The 25,031-nt window shown below is 38.1% G+C and overlaps 1 protein-coding gene across 7 annotated transcripts in view; it reads right to left on the bottom strand.

Moving 5' to 3' along the window:
- ITSN2 (intersectin 2) overlaps nt 1-25,031 on the bottom strand; it is a 164,364-nt gene that overhangs the window by 102,858 nt on the left and 36,475 nt on the right. For 6 of the 7 annotated variants that reach the window (XM_059893516.1, XM_059893518.1, XM_059893512.1 and 3 more), the window contains exons 3-10: nt 11,871-11,963; nt 9,748-9,811; nt 8,604-8,767; nt 7,049-7,255; nt 6,819-6,915; nt 5,850-5,989; nt 982-1,045; nt 299-436 (exon numbers count right to left, since the gene is read on the bottom strand). In XM_059893516.1, the coding sequence (XP_059749499.1) occupies nt 299-436; nt 982-1,045; nt 5,850-5,989; nt 6,819-6,915; nt 7,049-7,255; nt 8,604-8,767; nt 9,748-9,811; nt 11,871-11,963 (967 nt within the window). Of the gene's footprint in view, nt 1-298; nt 437-981; nt 1,046-3,948; nt 4,191-5,849; nt 5,990-6,818; nt 6,916-7,048; nt 7,256-8,603; nt 8,768-9,747; nt 9,812-11,870; nt 11,964-25,031 lie in introns of those variants that run through there. The other variant, XM_059893517.1, reaches the window with a different exon arrangement.

Genomic DNA, 25,031 nt, shown 5'->3' with positions numbered 1-25,031 from the left:
TCCACTTATACATGGATTTTTTTTCAATAAGTAATACAGAACTACATGATCTGTGGTTGGTTGAATCCTCAGATTAAGAACCACAGATAAGAAGGGCCGACCATAAAGTTATATTACACACCTACTTCTAATATCTACTCTCTTCTCAGTGTAACTCATTAAATACCAAAATCAAATGGCAATGTAAATGCCTGATTTTCCATGAAACTGGAGCAGAGGCCTCAGGAAATCCCAAAGTAATAATCATGTCTGCCAAACATGATCAAAACAACATCCCTTCATCTACAGAGGCACTCACCTAAAAGACGGAGGGACAAGCTCCGGAGGTAAAGTCAGTGGCAATGGCTGTCCAGCTTTGGCCATATCAGTGAGGTGCATTGCAAGGATAAACTCCTCAGCTTTTAGCTGCCCATCACCATCAATGTCAGCCAGAGTCCTAAAGAAAATATGAAAATTCACAACTTAGAAATAAAGTCTATTTAGAGTTAAAATATTTTCAGCAGAGTTCAATTTTTTATTTTTAAAACAAGAATAATGACAGTAGAACAGGTGGGTTAACATATTTTAGTGAAAAGTAAATACACACAGAAAAGTGAGCTAATTTTTACCCTTAATTTTCATATCACAAAAGAGAGGGAAGAAACGTTGAAATGGAAAGGGAAATATTCCTTCTGAAAAGGTGGCTTGTCTTGGTTCACGGTTAATTCACCCATCAAATCACATTTAGCTCCACATTAAAAATGAGATATTCTCTAATTCTCCATAGAAGGCATTATATAAAAGCAAACAAGTTTTACTTGTAAAATAATTAAATGCCAAATTCTCGAGGATAACATTTTACAAAGCAATTTTATTTGCTTACAGCTTTCCATTAATTTTCACATCACCGCTTTTATGGAATGTTTTTGAGTCACAAACTTTTACAGAAACAGTATAACAGAGAATATATAGTTAAAAATCATAATCAACGGGCAAACTCACCAAATAGTAGCTAGCTGAGTTTGAGAAAGGTTTGACTGAAGAAGGGCATTTCTAGCTTGAAAACCTGATTGTGTGAGAAAAAGCATAAAAAAATTCTTTAGCCTCTTAAAGTCATGCAAACTTAAATAGCTGTACCCTTGATATAACACTGCTGCTATCCTGGGATAGCATTGGCTTTTACCATGCACCAGACACTGAGCATTCAGTAATCATCAAAACAAACACATTCCCTGGACCAAGGAGTTTAAAGTCTACAGTTAGTAGAATCAAGTGCTCCCGTGTCCTTTCAGAAGATAACGGTACACACAACTGACTGACACGAAGGACTAAGCCAGCGACACAGAGTATTAGAGGCCAAGCTGTCAAAGCACAGCTTCCTTAAGCATTTTCAGATATTCTCTTATCTCTCTGATCATTCCTTTGTCTCTACTCTTCCTCTTCTAAATGACGTGTAAATGCTGGCATTCTTCACAGATCTATCCTGGGCACTCTTTTCTCTCTGTGCATTCATATCCATTTCTATGACTTTAAGCAGCACCTAGAGGCTGAGGATTCCCAAATGTACATCCACAGCCCAAACCTCTCCTCTAAGTTTAGACTTCTATATCCAACTGAAAAATCAATGTATGTACTTTATAAGCATATCAAACCAAATACATATAAAACTACTCTTTCAATCCCCATCCAGGCCCCTCTTCCTAATCTTCACCCAAATCATTCTTCCTCAGTCCTCCCTTCTCTATGAGTGGTATCACAATCCATTCAGTGGCTCAAGCCAGAAATCAAAAAGTCCCCCTTGAGCCCTCCCTCTCCTGTACACCCATGTCCAACATCAAGTCCTACAGTTCTACATCATTGCATGTCTAGGTCCTTCTCACTTATGAAGCCGAAATCTAATGTCACCTTCTCAGAAAGGCCTTCTCTGTCCACCCTACCATTCAATACATTTCCTGCTTTTATCCTTTATATCTCATATCATAATTTGTAATGTAACATTTGCTTGTTTACCTGTTTGTCTATTTCCCCTATTATGCTAAGTTCTATGAAGACAAAAGCCTTGACTGTTTATCCACTAAAGTATACCCCACACCTAGTAAATAGATGCTTAATAAATATTTACTAAAGTAATGAAGAAAATTGTAATCCAAAATTATCCTCTATCTAAGGTGCAACGGGGGCTTACTTATGTGATAGTAACTGATAATAACAATAGCTAACATTCATGGAATGCTTACTATGTATGGCAAACTGTTCAACTTCTTTTCTCTCCCTCAGTGTGAGAAAACAAAAATCTGTCTCTGTAACAGGCTCCTAATCTTCAATGAATATATTCCAGAACAGAAAATCCCTCTCTGCTTCAGAGGAGCATTCGCTCCTGGTGAGCTTGTCTGTGGCTTTCTGACCATGATGAATCCTGAGGCTTCTCTAGGGAAGGTCACCTAGTCAATAAAGCAGGTGCTACACCTTCCACTCTCAGGTGCCTAAGCCACAAGCGCCAGAAGAGTCAGCCCTACCCTGCGTTTAGCCTCAGTCAAGGACTCTCCAAACAACTCTGCACAGAAGAGATACAACTGCCAGCTCTTCCTCAGCAACAACTTGCACTACAAAGCCAGCACAGATGCCGTTAAACCCATTGCTTCACTGAGCTTTGAACACAGAGATCTGGATAACCAAAGCTACATACTCTATATGGAACAAACTCAAATATACCACATATTATAACAAGCAATCAAATGTTTATACTATATAATTTTAAAATCTTTTCCATTCTTTTTTTTATCTGGCCATTTAATAGAAATCACATAAGGGAAACACACTAGAAATAGCTCACAGCCTCACTCAATTAATACTTCTCAATAGATTTCATATAAAAAGTGAGATTTGAGGAGGTTTTTATGTTAAAAGGAGGATTCTTCCAATAAAGAAATGGCAGGCTATTTCACACCTGAAGAAAGGTTCTATAAAGTTTCAGCTCTTGGACAAAGATAAAAAAGCAGACCCCTCGCACTAGGCAACAGAGCAAACAACAGGAGGAAGGGAAGGAATGCAATGGTTAAAAGTGCATTGGTGGAAGGCTTAAATGTGTGCAGGCCATGTGAGTAATAGAGGCCAAAGAGAGGCAGCAGAGGAAGCTGCACTAAGGAAGCTCACTCGAGCATGCACGCTGCTGGTCTGCCAATCCTTTGGATATCCTACTTCCTGTGCCTAAAATGCTAGTCCCCCCACTCTCTACCAGGCAGTCTATTTATCCTCTAAGATCCAGCTCAAATGTCACCTCTCCTGCGAAACGCTCTCTTACATCCTCAGCATCAGTCACTTTCTCATCCGTATTAATCATAGCACTTTTAAACCACTATTCACTGAGATTATGTGACCTATACTATGGGCTCTTCAAAGACATGGGCCATGTCTTCTTGTCTGCATTCCAGTGTCATACTGAGTGCCCAGAAGATATGTGACTCAGGAAATATGTGAGTCAATGAATCAATCTAAATAAATCATGACTGAGGGTTTATGGGGAAGAAAGGAGGAAGAACAAAAGGGAAAAATTAGACCACTAACTGCTACATTCACTGAACAAAGCATACCACATAAGTCTAGGTTAGCCCTGTCCTCATATACGTGGGGCTCGTGCTCAGTTTCAGGACACCAGAGACAACTTCTTCTTTCAAAGAAAATAAGTCCTTCCCTTAACTACCGATATACAGCTTTACTCTTGTAAGTCTAAGAATAATAACATTTTCTGAAAACACAATACACAACCTTCATGCAATGTGTCACATACAAATAAAGTAACATTAAGGGAACATTTCCTCACAGTTGGCTCCCCACTGCCCTTCATACTGCAACACAAACCCACTTTTGTTTATACTCTATGTTTGCAGTACATACACAAAGGGTACTAATTTTAGGTGTAATGATCAGTGGATTTTTACATGAGTATGCACACATGCAACTAACACCCACCTCAAGATACAGAATGTTTCCAGCAACCCAGAAGGTTCTAACATGGTCCCTTGTCCAACAGAGTAACTACACTATTCTGATTTTTATCACCATCAATTCAGCTTCCTGTTCTTCAACTTCATATAAATGGATTAAATATTATGGATCTTTTGTGCCAGACTTCTTTGACTCATGCAACATCTGTGAAATGATCCAAGTTGTTGCATGTATCAGCAGTTCAATCATTTTTATTGCTGCAAGGTATTCTGCTAAAGAAATACACCATAATTTATTTATCCATTCTCCTGTTGATGGACATTTAGGCTATTTATTTTTTGGATGTTGTGAATGAAGCTGCCATGAACACTTCTGTACATGTCTTTTTAGTCCACTTCTGTTAATCTGAAAAAAGAAACTTCTTCAATGCAAAATGTAGGGCCCAAAGAAGTTCATTTTTTCAAATATGAGAATTGTCTGACTTTATGTTAATCTTAAATACTATAGTTTGAATATCATTTCACAGCATCTAAGATGCCACTGATTATAAGACACTCCATTATTTTATGTAACACTAAGACGGAAAAATCACTGCCAAAAAAAAAAAACATGACACAATGCTAAGATACCACTGATGATAATACATATCCCAATTTCAGAGACGTTAAAATGCAAAAAAAAAAAAAAAAAAGATTACTTAAAAATATAGTATAGTTCCACATAATTTAACAAAGTTACAGAAATTTATAGTTCTTATATAATATTTGATACATATATAGTATAGTTGTAAGTTATGAAGTATACTAATAAAAGTCACCCATTAACCTACTATACAACTTAAGAACTAGATCATTACTAAATTCTTTGAAGCTATCTGTGTTCCCTGATTTTATCTCCACGCTTCCCCCAGAAAAGGCAACTACTATCCTGAATTTTGTGTGTATAATTCTCGGTTTTTTTTTAAAGATTTTATCACATAGATATGTATCTTTAAAGAAAATATTGCATATTGCATATTAGCTTGTCCAATCAATTCCAAAAGTTTTATTGCTCCCTTGCCCCAATGCACAACTAGAGACCCCATACTCCTATTTCATATACTGTTTTTCATCCTCCAAACATGTCGTGTACTTTCTGCTCTTAGGATTTCTTCCTCGTCACCCTCAAATGCCCTCACCTTCAATCTCTATCTGAATCCTAACTTTTTTCTTTCATGATAGGGCTTCAATGCTCCCTTCCTATAAGATGTTTTATCTTATTTCTTCAGTATTAATATCTCCTATTCTATGTTCCCTAGCACTTTAAAGCTGTATTATTTTTAAACACTCATTTTACTCTGTCTAAACTATAATTCGTTGTTAAGTGAAGAGAGAGGCGAAAGTTAGAAGATGGGAATTCTACTTGCCTATTACCCTCTGTTTATGTCCCCCTTCACTATCCTCAATTAGTGAAGTTTGGATGTTTGTTCTACAATGGACTCAAATTTTCTATGGGGATCTCAGGTCAGGTTTTATGGCTACATTTGGGTTGGAGCTTCAAAGGGGGAACAATGCTCACATGAGGTGTTCAGAAGGACAAGCAGAGAAAGAACCAATGAGGAAGGAGACTCTCAGGGAAACTGAGCTGAAGCTTAGTGCCACACTCTCTTATCACATGAAGTTCTCCATTCCCTGCATTGGAGGATGATGTTTGACCTTCTCAAGGGAGAGGTCTTCTTTCCAAAAAGTTGGGTGTATATCTGTGTGCTCAACTTGATTATAAGAACTTTTAACTCGTACACAACTTAAACATTATTTGTATTTACCAAATGCCTGCTAAATTTTTTGGATGTTAAAATTTAAAATGAGCTACAAAATACAACTTCTAATAGAAGTCCATATAAAATCCTAACTCTCTCACATTCTTAAGTACTGTATGCCGCTTACCTGAGAGGTATCCACTCATGCTTTTGTCAAGACTATTAAATTTTTGCCGATATTTTAATCTTGAAGGCTGAGGAACTGCCCACTCTGAGGTCCCAGTCTTGGGTGAGTTCCCTGAGAGGGAAGCAGTTGAGGAAGTTGAGCTGTAACAAAATTTATTTAAAATTTTTGTTACTAAATAAAATACGTTAAGTCAGAGACAATAAGAATCATACCTTCTATAATATAACAGTAATTACTTTTATACTTGATACTGAAAAAAATGTAATCAATTATCCTTATTCTTAGGAAGGCAAATACCATATGAAGTATAGAACTACCATATACCAAGAACCTACTATGTGCCAGGCCCCACATTGTGCTAGGGTTTTTACAAATATTATTTCTAATTCTCATGACAAACTTAAAAGGTATTACTGTCTCCATCCTTTAGATGGACAAACTATGGCTCAGTGATGTTGAGAAAAACAAGGTCACACAATCAGTGAGTGTTTAAACAAGGATGCAGACATTGTTCTTCTGGGTCATTGCTTTAAAGAGTATTGTTGTGATTTATACGAGTGGTGATGAATGAACATTGATGCTTTTGTGCTTTCTGAAATTTTAAGGACACTCAATCAGCAGCTTTTGCTCGAGAAAGAATAATGTACAATGATTATGAGATGTTTTGAGAAATATTTTTGAAAGGAAAAATGTAGCTTTGTGCAAAAAATTGATTGATTAAAAATATAGCAGAATATTTTTAGTTTACATAAGATATATTTTTCAAAAGTAAAATGCCACAGACAGTTAATAATTCTTAAATAAAATTATTTTATGTGAATTACAAATAGTAAATTTACCAAGTGTTTACATTTGGCCACTATAAAGTAAAACGTGGATAAGCTCAGAGCTTTAAAAAAAAAAAAAAAGTCATTTGTTAAATACTCCTTATTGAAAGCCTAAAAAGTTGGAAGTTTTAAGTATTCATACCTACTGGATCCTAAATCAATCAGAGACTGGGCTTTCTGTATACTAGCACCACCAAATCCTCCCATCATCAGACTGTAAGACGACGTATGAGGCAATGCTAAAAAAAACGAAAAAAGAAAAAGGTTCATACTAAACAATTTCACAAAGTATGAAGGAAATCTATCTATTGGGATGCAAATATAACAGTTTCTTCATATAAAATACTGAGTCATTAGAAACAAAGCACTTACTTGAAGAAGAATAAGGAATGGATAAAGGCTGAATGAGACTGGCGGTTCCATTTGGTAATGATGAAGTGCTAACAGAAGGCACTAGGGGAGCAGGCATCATTAGGGGAGGACGGGTGGTCCCTGAAGCCGCAGAGGACAAGGGAGTTGCTATGGGTGCGACCGGAGGCAGTGGCTGAGGAAGGGACAGATTGGGCATGCTTCCCATTCCTAAGGACAAAACAGAACACATTCCCCAGTGCTGCTAAACCAGTTATAAAACACATGACAGAAAACAAGTTCACAGTACAGTGAGCAGCTGCTATGTTACAGAAACACTGTCGGCAAACTAGTTTTAAAAACTTCACTAAAGCAGCTTGGACCCAGTGCAGTGCAGGAGGTAAGCTACTGCTTTCAATATCAATATTCTGACCTGTGTGAACTAAGCGAATGCCTACTAAGGAGTTAAAAATTCTCTTCTAGTATCATGAATAAAACTAAAGAGCCTTTTCCAACCAAATATTAGTATCCTCAATGAGAGAATGTATTACCTGATCAAATGTGGGGTTTGGGTAGGGATAATAAATACAGTGCTGTTGAGTTAACACACACACACACATACACACACACACACACACACACACACAGTCACTCCCCAAACTCTCCCCTCCCCTGTAAAGGATGTTCTAAATACTGCATACTTTAAGAGAACCATTTATGCTCACACACTATGTGCAAGAAGAAAGCATGCCACATGTTTCACTTTTCTTATACGTAACACAATACATATGGATTCAAGGACAATTCTTTAAAAGGAACAAAGTGATGACTCATTTGTTTACTAACTGCAGAATATGAAGTACACTATATAAATATGGTTACACAAGGATTTGATATTATCTCTAGAATTCACTGCAATAGTGAAAGAATTTAGTATTTTAAGGTCTAACATCTGGAGTGGAAGAACATGTTTCAGATACACAGAGATATCTAATTGAATGTTCCGTTCCAATGAGTGCTTCTCACAAATAATAGGAAAATGGCTAATCAAAATTAATGGAAAACCAGTTCCCTCTGATGAATATGCAAATTAAATAGCACGAAGTCTCTAACTTTTAGCCCTAAATTTAGCTGGCTAATTAACCTTTAAAAAGAAATTTCTACTTACGTATAATTTTAAATTACCCCCCCAAATCAAACCATTTCGAGTTTAAATTGTTCATATTTTTTGTTATGCATACAGAGTATAGAGGAAACTAATTAAGAATAGTATTTAGGATCAGCTATAACTAGCAGGATCATATAATTTATCATCCAACTGGGAATTATGAAAGGGAACACTAACCAGACTAGATGCCAGGACAACAGGCATAATCACAACTGTCCCTGGAAAACTGGGACACATGGACTCCCTAGCTACGACGGCGAACTTAACATTTCTAGTCTCAGACATGGAAGTTAACTTGGTGTCTGGGGACTGTCATTTTATGCCAACAAATCCTTTTCTGATTCTCAAATATTATGCCTAGGAATCAAGTTTAACTATCAAATGCATCTAATTAAATTAATAAACACATACCAAAACGAGCAGAAATTAATGGAGAGAACATAGGAGGTTGTTTCATAATAGGGGGAAGAACCACGGGCAACTGTTGGCCTTGAAGCTTTAGTTTGATGAGTTTCATAGCTATGGAGAACTCTTGTTGATCCATCTTCCCATCCTTGTTCAGGTCTGATAAAGCCCTAAAAGGACAATGAGGGTGGTAGATTGTTTTGTTTGGTTTTGTTTTGATGTATTGAGCTCCCCTGATTTTAAGAGCTCAAAGTCAGTCTTTTATTCAGGATGGAACAGGGCCCTCCCCACAGAACCTGACAGCAGATCAAACTAATGCATCTGCTACTTAGTTTGGAGGGTGGTAGATTGTTATTCAGGGTCAACATTACTTTTGAGGAGGATGATAAAATGGAAACAATGACATAGCACTTACATGTAGATCATCACTTAATTAAATATGTGTGTGTATGTGTATAACAAAAAGCTAAAACCTGTACATTAATATATACTGACCAAAGATAGTATGTAATAAAATACTATCAGTCTATATAGTATCTAGATACCCTTGGGATGAATTCCACCAGTGCAGATGGAAAGAAATTATACAAGAGTATAACCACTGTAAACAATTTATTCATTTGTTCAAATATTTACTGAATGCTTGCTATGTGCCTGGCACTCTGCCAGGCATGGGAATATTCTGAATGGAAAGAAGGATGGAGTAGGGGTTGATGTTTATTGTAAATGCATTAAAAAACCAAAACCTTAGATATTATAAAGAACAATTTCTTTAAGGTAGGAATAAGGGAAGGGTGGGCTAATTGGGGGTTTATAGATGATGAAATAAATGAAACAACTACAAAATAACAGAATGAAGATCAAGACTCTTGCCAAATTGTAAAGAAGTGTTTTTTTTAATAGAAAAACACTTAGAAATTTCCTTTCCTTAGAAATTCTAAGGAAATTAGAAATTTATCCTATAGAACAAAACCCCAATTGATTTTTAGTCATTTACTCAATAAAATTTATTTTCTAAAAAGCTGAAGAAATACTCTTATTAACAACAGACTACAAGTAAAAACAACTTTATGTTAACACTAAGTATTAAAAACAGAACAAAGTCAGACTATCAGAAAGTTAAGCTCATCTACAAAAGAAAACATTTTACCATATTTCAGCTAAAACAGGAGCCGGCAGGCCTGACTGTAAGAAAAAGGTACGTGCTTGATCACCTGAAGACAATAAAAACAAAAAAATCAAACAGCGTATTAGTAAATGGAATTACTTTGATGCCTCTGAATAATAATAATGGCCAATAATAACAATGTTATTGATTTATTTTAATTACAATTATTATTATTTTTTATAAATTGATTGATTGATTAGCTGCGTTGGTCTTCGTTGCTGCGCGCGGGCTTTCTGTAGTTGCGGCGAGCGGGGGCTACTCTTCTTTGTGGCGCGCGGGCTTCTCAATTGCGGTGGCTTCTCTTATTGTGGAGCACGGGCTCTAGGCGTGCGGGATTCAGTAACTGTGGCACGCAGGCTCAGTAGCTGTGGTGCCCGGGCTTAGTTGCTCCGTGGCATGTGGGATCTTCCCGGACCAGGGCTGGAACCCGTGTCCCCTGCACTGGCAGGCGGATTCTTAACCACTGCGCCACCAAGGAAGTCCCTAATTACAATTATTAAAGAAAAATTATTTATATTACTTTAATAAGACTTAAGAGGTTTTAAAACAAAAATGTCACAACTGAAGTTATATATGCATTAATCAGTGATGAAAGATTACATTATTCATCTTAGTTTTTCCTCATAATTGGGGTCTTATTTGATAATACACCTATCTAATAAAATTTATAGTTAAAAACACTATTCCCTAGAAGAGTTCTAATTAAAAAAAATACCAGGTTTGGGAAAGATACTCCTCATGGGTGTCTGATATGTCCTATATGTCCTGCTGTGTATGCCAAGAACGTAAGATCCTAATTGCTCTCTACCTGGAGCATGTCTCAGAATTGGGTTTGCAGTGAGCAGTCTTGAGGGATGAGGTAATGTTTCCCTCTGGGACAAAGAATAAGCTTGCTTACTGCTTGCTGAAAAATGGTGGGTTCCCTGAAGCCCAGTGTTCCTCTTCTATAACACAACCACTGCATGTGCAGCATCCTTCCAGGCCCTCTGCATGGCCCCTATGTGACTCAGGGGATGAGGGAAATGGACGGAAATATGCTGATGCTCATGCTACCAGCTGTGCCATTAGAAAGAGTGTCCTTGGTCTCTGACTCAGGAATTCTGGGTCTTCTGCCAGCATCCATGGGACAGTGACAGACCAAATTATTACCTTGTAAGTAGGGTAATCAAATCCCAACCCGGATACCAGGTAAGGTAGTTTTTATCACAGAAGTGCAAATAACATTAAACTATAATGTTTAAGAGGATGGACTCCAAAGTCAGACTGAAAGGTTACCAAGCCCAGATCACCACTAACCATCTCTTAGGCAAGTTACAGAACACCTCAAAGTTTCAGTTCTATCATCTTTAAATACAGACAACGACAGGGCAACCTCACAGGCTTGTTGTGAAGGTTAAAGGAGATAGTGCATTTAGTATAGTATCTGAAATACAGTACAGATTTGGTAAATATTAGCCATTATATTTACTACTACTGTAAATAAAGCCCTAAGGTGCTTTAGCATAGAAAAGAAAGTTTCACTTATAGAAAAAAATTTGAAAGACACACCTAAATTAATCCTCTTTTGGTTCTGGGGGACTTCTTGCAAAACAAGGGCTATAGCATCAACAATCAATGCTTATAAAGCCTCTCAAAGACAGAGGACTAAATGTTAGAAAAACAGATTCCAGAAAAAAAAAATTCTAGATTATTTTCAAGAAAATTGATCTGATATATATATTTCTACTAGGTTTTAGTAATACTGATCATTATACTAGTAACTGGCACAACATGTTAAGAACACATTAATTAATCTGCTTAGGGAAAAAAGTCTCAATTACCTTGAGAAATAAATGGAAAACTTTCCAGATACGAGGTTAAAATGTGAAACTGGACAATTAAAGCTTAGGATCAAGAAAAGATCTTCTATTATGCCAAATCCAAAGACAACAAATTAAGATGGTTCCAGGTAAAATAAGAAAGTCACATTTTAAAAAAATTCTAGAATTCTGATTGATATGAATTTTATCATTAAATAATACAAATTGATGGTAGTCAAATTAAAACTAATTATAAGATACTACATGAAAAGGAGCATAATTTACAAATAAAATATAAACACAAACCTGTTATGTAACCTCCTGAAGGTTTGAGGTTATCAAACTGCTTGTCATGCTTAGTCCGTTCTTCAGAGGTAATAGCCCACATGTTTGGCCCTCCTAAAACATATAAGAAAGACAAAGATTTTATAGTGTATACATGAGAATACTTAAATACAATTCCAAAATGTAAACAAGAATCACAAATATCCATTTAATGACAGTACTTAATACTGAAGTGACACAAAGAGGAAAGCTCTATCATAACCAAACATAGCATGGCCCTAAGGCTTTTCACTCACTCACCCAATTAACATCTACTTGAACAATTACTGTGTACGACTCACTGGAAGTGGGCAACAAGCTAAATACTGGAAATGAAAAGATGAATAAAGTATTATTCCCATCCTCAAGGAACTCTTACTCTAGAAGATGACTACCAGCATTTACAATGTTAACCTGTGAAGCATCCTAAGCAGAAATACATACAAAAAGCTGTGCCAGTACTGAGTTAGAAGCCTCAGTGATGAGTTAACAGGAAATGTAAGACCGAGGCACAGCCTTGAAGCTTGGCTTTAATTTTGCCATGTGAAGAGGTGGGATAAGGGCATTTCATACAAAAAGGGGGCAGCATGAGAAGTCAAGGCATGTTCAAGACACTGCAACAGCACTGAGTAGACTAATAGCTAAAGCACCACGTGAGTGTGGGAAAGTGGTTAAGAAATAGGTAGGAGGAATTAACTTTAAGGGGTCTTAAATACCATCCTCATCTGACCTTTTACCCTGGAAGTTACAGAGTGCCATCTGGTACTTTTTAAAGTAATTTTTCAATTTGAAATACTTTTAGATTTACAGGAAAGTTGCAAAGATAGTACGGAGTTCCTGTATATCCTTCATCCAATATCCACTATGTTAACAATTTACATAACCACAGCATGTTTGTCAAAACACATAAATTAACACTGATATACTACTACTGGCTAAACTAAATACCTCCACCAGCAGGACTAGCTGGTGAACCCCAACACAATTAGACTCTGGGTACTGGAAACAGCACAAATCTTTGTTACTGAGGATTCTGCCAAGTGGAGCCTTTGGCAAAGGGAAACAGCCTCCAGCTGGGTCTGAACGCTTGATCTAGGCAGGCCTAGTGACTCTCTGGCCTGATAGTCCCATTTGGGGCTGGGTCAAACTTAAATTCCACAACTAACAAGGTGAGAAGGACCCCCAAAAGCCTTGCTTGCCAAATGGAAATGGCATATTCAAGAATACAGGACAGCCTTGCCCCAGCGGCATTTTGGCTTTATATGAAAAAGTGGCAGCCAATCCTCTGAGGGGAAACTTTATTCCTACTCCACTGTCCGAAGCAAAGCTGCTGGATCAATGAGGTTCCCTGAAATGCCTCAGCCTGGTTCACTAATGGTTTATAGAAGCTGAAGCTGACAGTGTCCACTGGGCTGCCATGACTGTTCAGCCTCAGAGCTATGCAGAACCGAAAGGAGACACGGTCATTCTCTTCAGTGGGCAGAACTCAGATTCTTGAGCTGTTGCCAGTGGCCCAGCTGTTTGGTTTGCCACTTGGAAAATTACAACTGACAGATTAAAGGTAGCCTCTCTGGGGCTGCAAACTGAAAACAAATTTTAATTGCTAATTGAATGGTCTGGGTCACTTATGTAGCTACCCATGGCAAGGGCCCATTCTCTAATTTAGACTGAAATCAGGCTTCTGATTAAGTCTGACTCTGTGTTTCTGATGCAGAGGATACCACTGCATGCCAGACTTAATGATTCCTGTCTGGGAGGTCTCACTGCACAGGACATTGCCCTTTTTTGGCTCTTGGCAGATGGACTACATCAAACTTTTGATCTCCCCCTAGGGCTACTGGTGGTTCCTCAAGCTGTTGACACTTTTTCAGGTTACCAATCAGCCCCCTATGTCCACACTATTGCGGCCCTTGAAAGTAATCTGTGTCATGTTTTTAGCTTTCTGGACTATTTGCACTGACGCTAATGAATCATTTATCAGAAAAGCTGTTCAACAATGCATTGATGATGTCTGACTCTGCTTCCATAACCTCCTCCTGGTTCACCCTACTCCTTAAACTAAGACAGTTTGGCTACTGAATGTGCTGTCCCTAAGAAAGGGATCATCATCGCCTCTTAGCTGGTTGGTGCATCCTCCAGGTGGCAACTCAGCTAAAAAGGGACCTAGAGGATTCAAAGTTAATTCTGGTTAGGGTTTACAAAAATGTCCCTGTCCCTCTTGCACCTAACACCTCTAGATCACTAGAAAATAGTGGAGTTATACCTACATGGAACACCGAGATCTTTTGGCAGTGGAGAGCAACGAGCAGGCATCTGAAGAGACATACCTTAGACCCCAAGAGGTATGGGAGTGGGAGAAGCATGACCTTTTCTCTTTCAGAACTGGCCCTGGAGTCTTCTTCCCCAAGGAGACTGCGCTGGTGTGGCTCTCCTAAACTGCTGGAAGCACCTTAAAATGTATGTGACTCTGAGTCTGCCATCCCCCACCAGATGGCTTTCACTACCATCTGATCCTCATCCATTCTCAGTCTTAGGCAGGCCATGTGCACCTGAGTCCCAGGGGTATGGATTTCTCTGTTCCTGCCCCTCCACCCTGGGGCATCCAAACTTCTCCTTGTATCTGTGATTGGTCTTGGGAAGCACTATCCTGCTGCTCCACCAGCAGTAGTAGGAGTAATACCTCTGCTTGGTATTGGTATAGAATCTTAGACACAAGGTTTCCTTACCCAGCTCAGGGGTAGACAGGTTTTTCTTCTACCCTTACCCCAGCAGCAATGTGTCTCTCTGCCTGTGTCCTTGGGGTGAGGCTTTACTGACCCCCTCTCAGTGGCTCAAGGTTTTTACTTAATAGGAAAAAAAGATGCAAGGAAATGCATGGTACTTCATGTCTGTCCGCCTACAGCTGCCTGCAACTGAGGTGGGGGCTCTTTCTGGTCTCCTGCACAGCCCCCATCTTTCTCATGAGCACCCAGTTAATGTACACAGGAAACAGCTTGTAAGTATAAACTCCCACTGTGTCTATGGCCCCCAGTTATTCCAGACCAACATGCTGGCCCTCACTTGTCATTCGGTAGTTCATTAAAATTTTATCTTATTTCTGTAACAAATGCCCTACTTAGAGTACTGTTTGCATCCATAAAGTTTGAGGTTAAATTCTGTGGAGAACTGCTCCAACTTCATTGGACTCATAGAAATCCTTCAATTTGCCATCAGTCCCATGTTCCACCCTGCATTCCAGCCCCCTTTACTCAACAGCTCTACTGAAAACATCAGTCCATTTATTTATCAAACATAACTCTCCTATGCCTATGTTGAATCCAATCTAATCTGCTTCAAAATTTCTAGAAAGTTTCAAAGTTTCTGGTACACCGATGGTGACGCGATTTCCTAAAGCTACCTTGGATTTTTTTTTTTTTATGTTCTCTTTGATAATTTAAATAGGATTCAGGAAGAGAAAGGCCAATAACATAGCATTAAATCACTATCTTGAAACAAGACTTAGTGTTGAGTTATGAGTGCATATTTCAATAGGAACAACAAAGCAGCTCCAGAGAAGAAAGTGGTATGAGAGGTCTAGAAATATTCTATGAGGCAATTAAGGAACTAAAGATATTAAGCCTGAATAATCAAAGGTTAAAGAAGAAAAAGTAGAAAAAAAATATCCCTTTTAAAAATCACACCAAAATACAAAAATACTTATGGATAAACCTGACCAAGGAGGTGAAAGACTTATATGCTGAGAACTAAAACACTGATAAAGGAAATTGAAGATGATTCAAAGAAATGGAAAGATACGCCATGCTCTTAGATTGGAAGAATTAACATTGTTAAAATGGCCATACTACCCAAAGCAATCTACAGATTTAATGTGATAGGGATCAAATTACCCATGACATTTTCCACAGAACTAGAGCAAATAATCCTAAAATTTATATGGAACCATAAAATACCCAGAATTGCCAAAGCAATCCGGAGGAAAAAGAACAAAGCTGGAGGCATAACCCTCCCAGACTTCAGACAACACTACAAAGCTACAGTAATCAAAACAGTGTGGTATTGGCACAAAAACAGACATATGGATCAATAGAACAGAATAGAGAGCCCAGAAATAGACACACACCTATGGGCAATTAATCTTCGACAAAGGAGGCAAGAATATACAATGGAGAAAAGAAAGTCTCTTCAGCAAGTGGTGCTGGGAAAGCTGGACAGCCGCATATAAATCAATGAAGTTAGAACACACCCTCACACCATACACAAAAATAAACTCCAAATGGCTTAAATACTTAAATATAAGATGACACCATAAAACTCCTAGAAGAGAACATAGGCAAAACATTCTCTGAAATAAATTGTACCAATATTTTCTTAGGTCAGCCTCCCAAGGCAATAGAAGTAAAAGTAAAAATAAACAAATGGGACCTAATCAATCTTATAAGCTTTTTAAAAAAACTTTTTATTTTATATTGGAGTATAGTTGATTAACAATGTTGTGTTAGTTTCAGGTGTACAGTACAGAGATTCAGTTATACATATACATGTATCTATTCTTCTGCAAATTCTTTTCTCATTTAGGTTGTTACATAATATGGAGCAGAGTTCCCTGTGCTATACAGTAGGTCCTTGTTGGTTACCCATTTTATTTTATTTTTTTTTAATAAATTTATTTATTTATTTATTTATTTATTTATTTTTGGCTGTGTTGGGTCTTCGTTTCTGTGCGAGGGCTTTCTCCAGTTGCGGCGAGCGGGGGCCACTCTTCATTGCGGTGCGCAGGCCTCTCACTGTCGCGGCCTCTCGTTGCGGAGCACAGGCTCCAGACGCGCAGGCTCAGTAGTTGTGGCTCACGGGCCCAGTTGCTCCGCGGCATGTGGGATCTTCCCAGACCAGGGCTCGAACCCGTGTCCCCTGCATTGGCAGGCAGATTCTCAACCACTGCGCCACCAGGGAAGCCCACCCATTTTAAATACAGTAGTGTGTACATGTCAATCCCAAACTCCCTAACCATCCCTCCCTCCCACCAATCCCCCCTGGTAATCATAAGTTTGTCAAACTTACAAGCTTTTGCACAGCAAAGGAAACCATAAACAAAATGAAAAGACAACCTATGGACTGGGAGAAAATATTTGCAAATGATACAAATGACAAGGGCTTAATTTCCAAAATATACAAACAGCTTATACAATACAGTAATAAAAAATAACCCAATCAAAAAATGGGCAGAAGACCTAAATAGGCATTTCTCCAAAGAAGACATACAGATGGCCAATAGGCACATGAAAAGATGCTCAACATTGCTAATTATTAGAGAAATGCAAATCAAAAACCTACAATGAGGTACCACCTCACACTGGTCAGAATGGCCATCATTAAAAAGTCTACAAATAAATGCTGGAGAGGATGTGGAGAAAAGGGAACCCTTCTACACTCTTGATAGGAATGTAAATTAGTGCAGCCACTATGGAAAACAATATGGAGGTTCCTTAAAAAACTGAAAATAGAGTTGCCATTTGATCCAGCAATCCCACTCCTGGGCATATATCCAGATGAAACTATAATCCGAAAAGATACATTCACCCCAATGTTCATAGCAGCACTACTTACAACAGCCAAGACATGGAAGCAACCTAAAGGTCCACTGACAGATGAATGGATAAAGACGATGTGGTACGTATACACAAGGGAATACTACTCAGCCATTAAAAAGAATGAAATAATGCCATTTGCAGCAAGATGGATGGACCTAGAGATGATCATACTAAGTGAAGTAAGTCAGAAAGAGAAAGACAAATACCATATGATATCACTTATATGTGGAATCTAAAATATGACACAAATGAACTTATTTATGAAACAGAAACAGGAAACAAACTTATGGTTACCAAAGGGGAAAGGGGGTGGGAGAGAGATAAATTAGGAGTTCGGGATTAGCAGATACAAACTACTATATATAAAATAAACAACAAGGTCCTACTGTATAGCACAAGGAACTATGTTCAATATTCTGTAATAAACTATAATGAAAAAGAATATGTATATGTATAACTGAATCACTTTGTTGTACACCAGAAACTATCACAACATTGTAAATCAACTATACTTCAGTTTAAAAAAAAGATTAAAGAAGACCTGGTAGCAACTGTAAGTGTTTCTACAAGCTGTTATGCAGAATACGAAGTGGTTATTTGCCTTCCATACATGAATTAGGAAAAGGACCACCATTTTGAAGAAAGTTAGGACTGTATGAAGAGGGAATCAACCCCACCAGCAATTACTCTTTTGTTACCAGAGGTGTTAAAACAGACAATGGTCTACTAAACCTGAAAATGTCTGAGGGTCTCTCAAGCCATGAAAAACAAACAATGATTTTATGATCCTTTCCATTTGCTCTGAACATGAGACCCAGTCTCAACTCACTACCCCCAAATACATCTTCACTCTCTTCCTTTCATAGCTAAACGGCAGCAGTGGAGCATAAAGGAACACAGTGGAGGTTCTGCTCCTGTGTGCTAACCAGTTTTGTGACTTGAGCAGGTCTTTAAACTTCCTCATCCTTTGTTTCCTTACCTAGGACTTGTTGTAAGAATGGTGTATGTAAAGATGATTTCAAAAGTATAAAGTATGTAGCAAGCAATACTTGACTAGCCAATGTCCTACACCAGAGATATGCAACCCCTGGCTGAATCACCTGGGGAGCTTTAGGAGAAAAAAAGCTATTCCAGCAGACCAAGTAAATCAGGATCTCTGGGGAATGAGGCACAAGCTTCACAATTTTTAAAAAGCTCTCCAGGTGATTCTTTTGTGCAGCCAGGGTGGGGAACCACTGTCCTATACAAACCAGGTTTGCACCTTGCCTCCTCTTCTTTCTATCACTCCACCGAATATTCTGCTCCACCTCTACCCTTCCAGCCAACTCAGGACAACTAGCAAATAATGCTGTCCAAAGGCAACAACTGGTGGCTGTCAAAGTGAACTACGTGGTCTCTTTCTCCTAAGGATGCCACAGGCATCTTGCAATTACACCCTGTTAAAAGATGAGTTAATCTCATCTTACTTCTTACAGATCTTTTTTTAATCCCCTTTACCCTACTGTTCTCTCAACTCTTGACCATCTCAGAGAAACAACCTTCCCTGTCTTATCATTTGTTTTTAAAGTCCAACAACGTTAGCAGAGTAATAGTACTTAGCAGAAGCAGCAACTACTATTTACTATTACTTTATACCAGCAACCATGCTAAGCATATTAATATTACGTTTCATTTTTACAACAGTTCTGTGAACAAGGTTTACACAAGTTACAGACGAAAAAAACAAAGCTAGGGAAGTTAAATAACTGGCCTAACACCAGATAGCTGATTTAATTTTTAGCTAGAATCTTCCTGTACTTTAGAGTATAACTCCAAAGTTTCTGCTCTTAACTATTACACCATATTGCCTCCCTGACTACTTTGATATTTATTTTAGTTTAGTAGTATTATTTTTGTAATTTAAAAATGACAAGCAACAAAATGTAAAGGAGATACATATAAATTGACATTTGAATATAAAAATATGTGTCTCTTTTACATGTCAAAGCAACCAAATTTTCCCTTGGAATAATGTATCTTAAAAAATTTGGGGGGAAATTCCCTGGCGGTCCAGTGGTTAGGACTCCATGCTTCCAGCACAGCGGGCCCAGGTTTGATCCCTGGTGGGGGAACTAAGATCCCGCAAGCCGCACAGCATGGCCAAAAATAAAAAAATAAAAAAAAAATTTTTGAACACTGATTATATAACAAATATGTAGAAAAATGTTAATCGTGATACTATTATTTACTATTTAACAAGAAAGAAATCTATACAAAACAAAAACCAAGAATAACAAGAATGCTGGTAGTGTATCCCTATCACAGAAAAGTAAATTCTTACAAACGCCATATACATAACATCCTCTTTCTCATCCCGTGACATATGTTCCCTTTACTTGGATTGCCATTCATATCACCGTCTTCCATTTCAAACTTTCTCTTTCAAGGTCCAGGGCAGGTGTCACTTTCTCCAGGAGGTCCCTGACACCTGCAGGTCAAATTAATTGCTTCCTCCTCTAGATTCTCAAGAGACTTCTCCATGCTTCTACAGAGCACTTAAAAAGGTTCTGTAATTGTTTTCTATCCATCTGTTGTACCAGACTATGAGCCCTTGGAGGACAAGAGCTTTGTGTGTTTATCTTTCTATGCTCGGAACTGGCAGAGTACCCAGCACAAACACTTAAAAATGATCGAGGAATAAATGTCTGAAAAAATTAGAGGGAGTAGAGAAAAAGCAGAGAGGCAAGATCAGGGCTTGGGGAAAGACAAGAGTCATTTACAAATCTTTCTGTTGTCTATCCTTCACATATAGTTATATCAGCTCTCTGTGGAGGTCTTTAAAGCTATATATTCAACATGGCTAATAATCATCTATACTTTATTTCTGATTACCTTTTCAGTTTACTCAGCTTCTACCAATAAGAAACCAAATATGTTTAGGTATGTAAACTCACACATATTTGCTGACTATAGTCCATAAAAATCTGCCTTACAAAGTTGTTTCCAGGAATGCATATCACTGAAATACAGGTGCCCACTATAATTTTAAACACTAGGTGGATTTAATATTTCTTAGCCTTAAATGACTGGATTTTAAAAAAAAATCTATAAACATCCTCTCTTAAAGACAAGATTTAAGATTAGAGTTAAAAATAAAGAAACAGGGAATTTCCTCACAGTCCAGTGGTTAGGACTTGGTGCTTTCACTGCGGTGGCCCAGGTTCAATCCCTGGTAGGGGAACTAAGATCCCATAAGCCTTGCATTGCGGGTGGGGTTGGTGGGGTGGCGGGGGAGGAAGGGAGGGAGGGAGGAAGGAAAGAACAGATGTACTGAAGAACTAAAGACCTCAAATAGCTAAACCTACACACTTTTTAAATAAATACCATACACATAGTAAAAAAACCCTACTTTATTAGTTTATCATAAAATAAATAAATTAACCAATCATGATTCCTGTGACTAGGAAGGCAAGTAGTGTGGCTACAGAACTGATTTAATACTGTATGACTTTGGAAAAATGATGCTGATGATAAAAAAATAATGACCACAACAAAAAGGATTATAAAGATGGAAGCAACTCACCTTTATTGAGCCCTATCGGTCAGGGACTTCAAACACAGTAACTCACTGACTGCCACCACTACCTTATACATAAGGTACTACACTATTACCCCCATTTTACAGATGAGGAAACCAAAACTCATCGTGGTCAAGTAACTTGCTCAAGGTCACACAACTAACAAGTGGCAGAACTGAGATTAGAACCTAGGTAGCCTGAACTCTCTACACTACACTGTCTCCCAATGTACATAGATAAGATGTTCGCACTCTCTGTACCTTGACTGCCACCTCTATAAACAAGAGTATTACCTAACTCCTCAGGGTTGTTGTAAAGATTACACGTAATATGTAATATATCCACACTAAAAAACACTAAATATCATTTTTTATCTATTAGACTGACAAAATAACTAGCTCACATTTAACAAAACTTACCATGTGTCAGGTACTTTTCTAAGAGTTTTACACGTATTGTTTCCATTAAGTCTCACAAGAATTCTATCAGGTAACTATTATTACTATCACTGTTTTTCAGAGGAGAAAACAGAGGCATGGTGAGATTAAATAATTTGTCCAAGGTAACAAAGTCAGCAAATGTTAAAGGCAGGATTAGAATCCATGCAGGCTTAATTAAGGGTCTTAATCTGTACCTTGATGATAATTAAAAAGAAACAGACCTACAAATATGTTGTCAGTTGATTTCAACAAAAATATCAAGATAATTCACTGGGGAAAGAATAGTCTTTTCAACAAATTGTGCTTAAAGAACTGGACATCCATATTAGAAAAAAAAGAATCTCAAACTTGTACCATATACAAAAATTAACTCTAAATGGATCATATCTAATGTACATGTAAGGGCTAAATTATGAAACTTCCTGAAGAAAGCAAAGAAGAAAATCTCTGTGACTTTGGTTAAGGCAAGACTTTTTAGGACACAAATGGCACAAACCATTAAAAATTTTTTGATAAATTGAACTTCATCAAAATCTAAAACCTCTGCTCTCATAAAGACACAGTGTTAAGAAAATGAAAAGACAAGCTACAGACTAGGAGGAAATATCTGCAAAACATATGTGATAAAGGACATATATGCAGCATATCTAAAGAACTACAGGTTCAGCTCAATAAGAAGACAATACCTGCTTTTTTTTTTTTTTTTTTTTTAATTTTTATTTTTGGCTGTGTTGGGTCCTCGTCTCCGTGCGAGGGCTCCCTCCAGTTGCGGCAAGCGGGGGCCACTCCTCATCGCGGTGTGCGGGCCTCTCACCATCGCGGCCTCTCTCGTTGAGGAGCACAGGCTCCAGACGCGCAGGCTCAGTAATTGTGGCTCACGGGCCTAGCAGCTCCGCGGCACGTGGGATCTTCCCAGACCAGGGCTCGAACCCGTGTCCCCTGCATTGGCAGGCGGATTCTCAACCACTGCGCCACCAGGGAAGCCCAATACCTGCTTTTAAAAATGGGCAAAAGGGGGTTTCCCTGGTGGCGCAGTGGTTGAGAGTCTGCCTGCCAGTGCAGGGGACACGGGTTCAAGCCCTGGTCTGGGAGGATCCCACATGCCGCGGAGCGGCTGGGCCCGTGAGCCACAATTGCTGAGCCTGCGCGTCTGGAGCCTGTGCTCCGCAACAGGAGAGGCCGCAACAGGAGAGGCCGCAATAGTGAGAGGCCCGCGCACCGCGATGAAGAGTGGCCCCCGCTTGCCACAACTGGAGAGAGCCCTCGCACAGAAACGAAGACCCAACACAGCCAAAATAAATAAATAAATAAATAAATAAATAAATACATTTAAAAAATAAAAAAAATAAAAAAATAAAAAATAAAAATGGGCAAAAGATCTGAACAGACACATCAAAGATACACAGATGGCAAATAAGCATATGACAAGATGTTCAATGACACTGATCATCAGGGAAGTGAATACAAAAACCACAATAAGATATCACTACATGCCTATCAGAATGTCTGAAATTAAAAAAATAAAAATGCTGGCAAAGATGCTGGGCAACCAAAACTCTCACACACTGCTGGTGGGAAGGCAAAGAGATAATTTGGAAAAGTCTGGCAACTTCTTATGAAGTTACCATAATAACACCCCAACAATAACCCTTGGGGATTTACTCAAGAGAAATAAAGACCTATTTCCAGATAAAAATCTGTCATCTGATGGTTATAGCAGGTTTAGACATTATGTCTAAAGTTCCAAAACCTGGAAGTAACCCAAATGCCTTTTGCAGATGAATGGGTAAACAAATTGTGGTACACATTTATACAATGGAATACTACTTGGCAAGAAAGAGAAAGATATACGCAACGCCATGGATGAATTACAAAAGTATTCTGTTAAGTGAAAGAAGCCACAAAGATACAAAAGGCTTCCTATTGTGTATTTCATTTATATAATATTCTGGAAAGACAAAACTATAGAGGCAGAAATCTGGTCAGTGGCTGACAGTGGCTAAGGGTAAGGTGAAGGGACAAAGGGAAATTTTAGGTGATGGAAATGTTCCATATCCCAATTTACATGGCTATATACATTTGTCAAAACTCATCAAACTGTATTAAAAAGAGGTGAATTATATCTCAATAAACCCAACTTAAAACAAAAATATAAAGCATCTAACACATGCCTGTCACATGGAGAGTGCTAAATAAATTAGTTTCCTTACTCAACCCAATCCCAGGGAACAACATAATTAAGGAGAAGGCAGAGCATTAAAATATTTCTCAGGCTCTTCTTGTGATAAAGGTACTCTTGCCAGAAAATACTGAAAGTGAGGCTTTTTAGTCAGAAACCTTACGACTATTTTAAGTCTGAACAGTCTGGTTGGGGAAGCTTGAGCTGCTCTAACATACATCATCCCCAGGCAGTGACAGACTGCTATCCTAAGACTACAGAGAAGTCTGTTGCAGCAGAAGGGAATCTGTGTCAATCCTTATCACATTATAACACTTTGTTATATACTACTATCTCCTCACCCTTCTTTGGGTACCTGTTTTTGCAGTGGCCAACTCACCCTATCTGATAATGCTTACTGCTTAGTTCTTCATGACTCCAACCAGCAACCTTGACACCTTCATATATTGTACATTCTTTCAACAAACATTTATAGGGCACCAATGTGTGTAAGGACGAGTGGTACAAAAATAAAATGAACCCCTTAAATGAGCTCAGAGACTTTCTAATATTTAAGGGACACCACCAGCCAAGAAAGTCACACACAACAATCATGATTAAATATTATCATGATTAATGTTACTAACAGAATAAAAATGTTCTAAGTCATATGAGAAGGAATAATTTTTAAGTAGTATTCAAATAGTCTTCAAATCTGAACACTTCCCCAAAAATGACCATATTAAAACATAAGTTATTAATGCACTAGAATTTTACAGAAAGGAAAAGTCACATAGAAATAAGAAAACTATGAAATATATGTAATTCAAAGCCAATTTAAAAATAGTTGATCCAATTCTAGCTTTCTTATTTAGAATATATACTAACAGAACCTTTTTTTTTTTTTTTTTTTAAACATCTTTATTGAAGTATAATTGCCTTACAATGGTGTGTTAGCTTCTGCTTTATAACAAAGTGAATCAGTTATACATATACAATATGTTCCCATATCTCTTCCCTCTTGCATCTCCCTCCCTCCCACCCTCCCCATCCCACCCCTCTAGGTGGTCACAAAGCACCGAGCTGATCTCCCTGTGCTATGCGGCTGCTTCCCACTAGCTATCTATTTTACATTTGGTAGTGTATATATGTCCATGACACTCTCTCACCCTGTCACATCTCACCCCACCCCCTCCCCATATCCTCAAGTCCATTCTCTAGTAGGTCTGTGTCTTTATTCCCGTCTTGCCACTAGGTTCTTCATGGCTTTTTTTTCCCTTAGATTCCGTATATATGTGTTAGCATACTGTATTTGTTTTTCTCTTTCTGACTTACTTCACTCTGTATGACAGACTCTAACTCCATCCACCTCATTACAAATACCTCCATTTCATTTCTTT

Source organism: Balaenoptera ricei, chromosome 13 (assembly GCF_028023285.1).
Source record: "Balaenoptera ricei isolate mBalRic1 chromosome 13, mBalRic1.hap2, whole genome shotgun sequence".
NCBI classification, from domain to species: Eukaryota; Metazoa; Chordata; class Mammalia; order Artiodactyla; family Balaenopteridae; genus Balaenoptera; species Balaenoptera ricei.
This window is presented reverse-complemented; position numbering and strand designations above follow the sequence as displayed.